Consider the following 6,000-nt stretch of genomic DNA (forward strand, 5'->3'; position numbering starts at 1 on the left):
AGAAGGTGTGTTAGATCAGTAAGTCATACAGTTACACATGGTGGTGGTCATGTTATGACTGGTGGTGGAATGGTCGGAGAAGGTGTGTTAGATCAGTAAGTCATACAGTTACACATGGTGGTGGTCATGTTATGACTGGTGGTGGAATGGTCGGAGAAGGTGTGTTAGATCAGTAAGTCATACAGTTACACATGGTGGTGGTCATGTTATGACTTGTGTTGGTGGAATGGTCGGAGAAGGTGTATTAGATCAGTAAGTCATACAGTTACACATGGTGGTGGTCATGTTATGACTGGTGGTGGAATGGTCGGAGAAGGTGTGTTAGATCAGTAAGTCATACAGTTACACATGGTGGTGGTCATGTTATGACTGGTGGTGGAATGGTCGGAGAAGGTGTATTAGATCAGTAAGTCATACAGTTACACATGGTGGTGGTCATGTTATGACTGGTGGTGGAATGGTCGGAGAAGGAGTGTTAGATTATTAAGTCATACAGTTACACATGGTGGTGGTCATGTTATGACTTGTGGTGGTGTTGGTGGAATGGTCTGAGAAGGTGTGTTAGATCAGTAAGTCATACAGTTACACATGGTGGTGGTCATGTTATGACTGGTGGTGGAATGGTAGGAGAAGGTGTGTTAGATCAGTAAGTCATACAGTTACACATGGTGGTGGTCATGTTATGACTGGTGGTGGAATGGTAGGAGAAGGTGTGTTAGATCAGTAAATCATACAGTTACACATGGTGGTGGTTATGTTATGACTGGTGGTGGAATGGTCGGAGAAGGTGTGTTAGATCAGTAAGTCATACAGTTACACATGGTGGTGGTCATGTTATGACTTGTGGTGGTGTTGGTGGAATGGTCGGAGAAGGTGTGTTAGATCAGTAAGTCATACAGTTACACATGGTGGTGGTCATGTTATGACTGGTGGTGGAATGGTCGGAGAAGGTGTGTTAGATCAGTAAGTCATACAGTTACACATGGTGGTGGTCATGTTATGACTTGTGGTGGTGTTGGTGGAATGGTCGGAGAAGGTGTGTTAGATCAGTAAGTCATACAGTTACACATGGTGGTGGTCATGTTATGACTTGTGGTGGTGTTGGTGGAATGGTCGGAGAAGGTGTGTTAGATTAGTAAGTCATACAGTTACACATGGTGGTGGTCATGTTATGACTGGTGGTGGAATGGTCGGAGAAGGTGTGTTAGATTAGTAAGTCATACAGTTACACATGGTGGTGGTCATGTTATGACTGGTGGTGGAATGGTTGGAGGTGGTGTGTTAGATCAGTAAGTCATACAGTTACACATGGTGGTGGGCATGTTATGACTGGTGGTGGAATGGTCGGAGAAGGTGTGTTAGATCAGTAAGTCATATAGTTACACATGGTGGTGGTCATGTTATGACTGGTGGTGGTGGTGGTGTTGGTGGAGGAAAGGTTGGCGATTTAGTTTAAATAACATCAACTATGGATAAGAAACAATAGCATAGTATGTTAGTACATGACGCTGTACCATGTGGAATGTGAAATATTGGAAAGGAGTCCATCCTGCAACACGATGATGACCCAAAGCACACATCTAATCAATTATTTGCAGTAAAGACAAGAGGGATGTTCTACAAACTATGACATCTCCTCCTCAGTCACCTGATTTCATCCCATTGAGAAACTCTGGGATCAATTAAAGAAGCGTTTGTAAAACGGCTCCACAAAAACTAATGTCTGAGCCAGGCCTGGAAAGGCAGAACTTACTAGAAAAGTCTGTCTGATGCCCAAATGTGATACGCGCCAGAGGAGGACACATTGATGAAGACAAAGTTTATCTGACATTTATGTTATTCTATAAAATTCTAAAGAAGTCTGAAAATGTTTAGTTCCAACATGTGAAAATTATATATCTATCTGTATTGGACAAACCCCCTTGTGTATGACCTGCCTCTTCAGAGGAACGGTTATCTGATTATACATGCAGGCTCATTTGGGGCGATAGGTCGCAGATTTTGGCACCAGTGCATGCGAGTTGTATGAACCGTTTATTAAGCAGCATCAGTAAGAGGTTCCCGGGAGGGAATCACCCTATACGGTCAATGTATAATACGGTTACTCAGTCATCAGGGAGATATAAGAACACAAAGGTTACAGGCATGAATGACGGTGATACAGCCTGTCTCCGTTACCAGCACCAACAGTCCCCGGTAGCTCATTCTGCCTCATCAGTGCCACAGGATGAGGGACCAGAGGTTCCCAGGTGCAAAGATTCCCATACAACACGCAAGGAAGCAGAAAACAGCTCACTGGTACCAGAAGCATCGTATTATCACCAACTGGGGAAGGGTAATAAGGGACTAACTGCAAGCTGTCCTGAGAATAAGTAATCCTACAACTGTGCAGCAGGGGGCGCTGCTTCCAGCGTATGTATGGAGAGGAGACCAGCTCTGTTCCTGTACAGGACTGCATACACCAGGGGGAGAAAGATCAGTATATGAGCAACATTCCAGGCTCCAGGAATCCGCTGTGGCCCTACATATACAGTCAGCACACATTTATTTCTGCCTCTTGTAAATCTTGCGTGCCAGGCCCAGGAAGATCTCCTTGGACAGCCCATTTGCATGCTGGGAGATGAGAATCTGCAGTCTCTGGTAACTCTCTTCTTCATATTGTCTGTACACAGTGGACAGGTCAAGATCCTCGAACAGCTGCTTTACCAGCTGCACCTTGTCCGCATCGTCACGGCCGTAGTTTTCCTGTGTGTCACAGCAATGCAAGGGTTATTACTGGACGTAGTGTGCCACCAGAGGCAAACAGGCAGAGTGGGAATCTGTAGGATGTGTAGAACCAGTGCATGACGATGTAACTGCAGGCAGGGAAGGTGTAAACGCAGCAGGAGGAGGAGGAGGAGGAGGAGGAGGAGGAGGAGGAGGAGGAGGAGGAGGAGGAGGAGGAACTGTCTGGGAAAGGTGAAAGTGCAGGAGGAGGAGCTGTCGGAGAAGGTGTAAATACAAGATGAACTGTCTGGGAAGGTGTAAGCACAGCAGGAGGGGTAGCTTTCCAGGAAGGTGTAAAAAGGAGGAGCTGTCGGGGGAAGGTGTAAGTGCAGGACGAACCGTGGGGGAAGGAGTAAGCGCAGCAGGAGGAGGAGGCGGCGCTATCAGGAAAGGTGTAAGAGGAGGAGCAGGAGATGTCAGGGAAAGTGTAAGCACAGGAGGAGGAAAAGCTGTCTGGAAAGGTGTAAGTACAGCAGGAGGGGGAGCTGTCGGGAAAGGTGTAAGAGGAGCTGTTGGGGATGGTGCAAGGGTAGCTGTTGGGGAAGGTGTAAGCTCTTGATGAACAGGATATGTTGGGGAAAGTGTAAGAGCAAGAGGAGCAGGAGATGTCGAGGAAGGTGTAAGCGCAGGAGGAGCTGTCAGGAAAGGTGTAAGCGCTTGATGAGCAGGAGATGTCGGGAAAGTGTAAGCGCAGTAGGAGAAAAAGATGTTTGGGAAAGTGTAAGCACAGGAGGAGAAGCTGAAAGGGAAGCTGTAAGAGGAGAAGGAGCTGACTGGGAAGGTGTAAGCACAGGGGGAGCTGAAAGGGAAGCTGTAAGAGCAGGAGAGGGAATAGCTGTCGTGGAAGGTGTAAGCACAGCAGGATGAGAAGCTGCCTGGGAAAAATAAGCGCAGGAGGAGCAGTTGGGGTAGATGTAAGCACAGCAGGAGGAGCCATCGGGGAAGGTGTAAGCGCAGGAGGAGCAGGAGATGTTGGGGAAAGTGTAAGCGCAGGAGGTGCTGGAGATGTGAGGGTATGTATAAGCGCAGGAGAAGGAAGAGCTGTCTGGGGAGGTGTACGCACAGGAAGTGTAGAAGATGTTGGGGAAGGTGTAAGCACAGGAGGAGGAGGAGATGCTAGGGAAGGTGTAAGCGTAGGAGGAGGAAGAGCTGTCTGGGAAGGTATAAGCGATGGAGGAAGAGCTGCCAAGGAAGCTGTAAGTGCAGTAGAAGAAGCTAACAAGGAAGGAGTAAGCGGTGGAGGAGCTGAAAGGGAAGTTGTAACTGCAGCCGGGAAAGTTGGGAAGCTGTTGGGGGAAGGTGTAAGAGGAGATATCAGGCAAGGTGTTAGAGCATGAGGAGGAGCTGCCAGGTAAAGTGTAAACGCAGGAGGAGCAGCCAACAGGGAAGGTGTAAGCGGAGGAGGGGCTGAAAGGGAATGTATAAGAGCAGGAGAGGGAGGAATTGTCAAGGAAAGTAAGAGCAGCAGGAGGAGGAGCTGTCTGAGGAAGATATAAGCACAGGAGGAGTAGCTATCAGGGAAGGTGTAAGCTCAGGAGGAGAATCTGTCAGGAAGGTATTAGCGCAGGATTAGGAGGAGCTGTTGGGGAAGGTATAAGTACAGCAGGAGAAGACGTCGGGGGAGTTTTAAGTGCAGTCAGGGAAGATGTAAGAGGAAATGTCGGGGAAGGTGTAAGCGCAGGAGGAGGAAGAGCTGTCGGGGAAGGTATAAGCACAGGAGGAGCAGATGTTGGGGAAGGTGTAAGCGCAGCAGGATGAGGAGGAGATGTTAGGGAGGTTGTAAGCACAGGAGGAGGAGGAGATGTTGGGGAAGGTGTAAGCACAGGAGGAGGAAGAGTTGTCTGGAAAGGTGTACGCAGGAGGAGTTGCCAAGGAAGATGTAAGCGCAGGAAGAGAAGCTGTTGGGCAAAGTGTAAGAGCATGAGGAGCAGGAGCTGTCAAGAAAGGTGAAAGAGGATGAGCTGACTGGGAAGGTGTAAGCGCAGAAGAAGCTGTTGGGGAAGATGTAACTACAGCAGGAAGAGTCATTGGGGAAGGTGTAAGCGCTGGAGGAGCCGACGGGGAAGGTCTAAGAGCAGGAGGAGGAGGAGCTGACAGGGAAGGTGTAAGCACAGGAGGAGGAGGAGCTATCGAGGAAGGTGTAAGTGCAGCAGGAGAAGAAGCAGTCGGACAAGGTGTAAGTACAGGAAGAGGCGCTGATGGGGAAGGTGTAAGAGCAAGAAGAGGAGGAGCCATAAAGAAATGTGTAAGCACAACAGGAGGAGCTGCCTGGGAAGGTATACTTGGAGGGGAAACTGTCCCACCATCTCATTTACCTCCAGGAGTCTCCTCTGCTCAGGAGTCACCCTCTTTAGTGCCTCTACCACCAGCCACCCACACTTGTTGTCCTGGATGTCTGTTCCAATCTTCCCAGTAACGCTGGGGTCTCCGTAACAGTCCAGGTAATCATCCTACCAATAAAGTGAGTAAGGGTCACACATGGCGCACAGAACATACACCTACAGCGTATGTCCCCTCATCCCATCTCTCACCTGTATCTGGAAGAATTCCCCCATTTCCAACAGGATTGTTTTAGCATTTCTGTGATCCTCCTCCTGGTCTATCCCAGCCTAGGAAGAGGGTACACGGACGGGTTACTCATGCGGTGTGAGAGGGGGTAACAAGCAATTCCTTTCTCTAGGATTGTAATATGGTAGGGTATACGCAGCTGAAAACAGATTGTCAGCTCTGCTGCACAGAACTCACCATAAACATGGCAGCAGCGACGGGCAGGTAGAAGGAATAGAAAGCAGTCTTGTATTTCACAATGGATTTATACCTGCAGACAGAAGGCCAGGCATTAGTGTCACCACCCGAGTGCCCCAGCCAGGCTGGTAACAGGATAATGACCCAGTTTACTTTTTCCAGTCTCTACTTTGCCCGCACAGTGGAGATTTTAGCCGGCAATTAACTGCGGGGATTAAATACCCCCGAGAGTGCGGTGACTGACGGGAAGGAGGACATGTAATGCTGGAATGGACAAAACAAGGACATAAGAGGCCTCTTGTATAGCCCTTGTGGTAACAGACAGACCCCGAAGATCACTCACAGCTCTTCCAATACCTTTATATAAAACACACAGTCCATTTCTGCCACCTGCTGCCCATGAGCTCAGCCCTGCAGTCCCTCATTGCCCCAGGACTCACACATGAAGACACTTCAGGTGCAATGTGCCATTGGGTAGAGATACGGAGA

At 48.8% G+C, this 6,000-nt stretch overlaps 1 protein-coding gene across 4 annotated transcripts in view; it reads right to left on the bottom strand.

Annotated features, from left to right (window-relative positions):
- Positions 1-2,021: 2,021 nt before the first annotated feature.
- The window catches only part of LOC134980015 (farnesyl pyrophosphate synthase-like), a 32,904-nt gene continuing 28,925 nt past the window's right edge, over positions 2,022-6,000 (bottom strand). For all 4 annotated transcript variants that reach the window (XM_063946611.1, XM_063946610.1, XM_063946609.1 and 1 more), the window contains exons 7-10: positions 5,512-5,584; positions 5,298-5,375; positions 5,082-5,216; positions 2,022-2,745 (exon numbers count right to left, since the gene is read on the bottom strand). In XM_063946611.1, coding sequence (XP_063802681.1) covers positions 2,545-2,745; positions 5,082-5,216; positions 5,298-5,375; positions 5,512-5,584 — 487 coding nt within the window. In that variant the 3' untranslated portion in view covers positions 2,022-2,544. The remainder of the gene's footprint in view (positions 2,746-5,081; positions 5,217-5,297; positions 5,376-5,511; positions 5,585-6,000) is intronic.

The sequence above is a fragment of the Pseudophryne corroboree genome, chromosome 12, assembly GCF_028390025.1.
Source record: "Pseudophryne corroboree isolate aPseCor3 chromosome 12, aPseCor3.hap2, whole genome shotgun sequence".
Classification (NCBI taxonomy): domain Eukaryota; kingdom Metazoa; phylum Chordata; class Amphibia; order Anura; family Myobatrachidae; genus Pseudophryne; species Pseudophryne corroboree.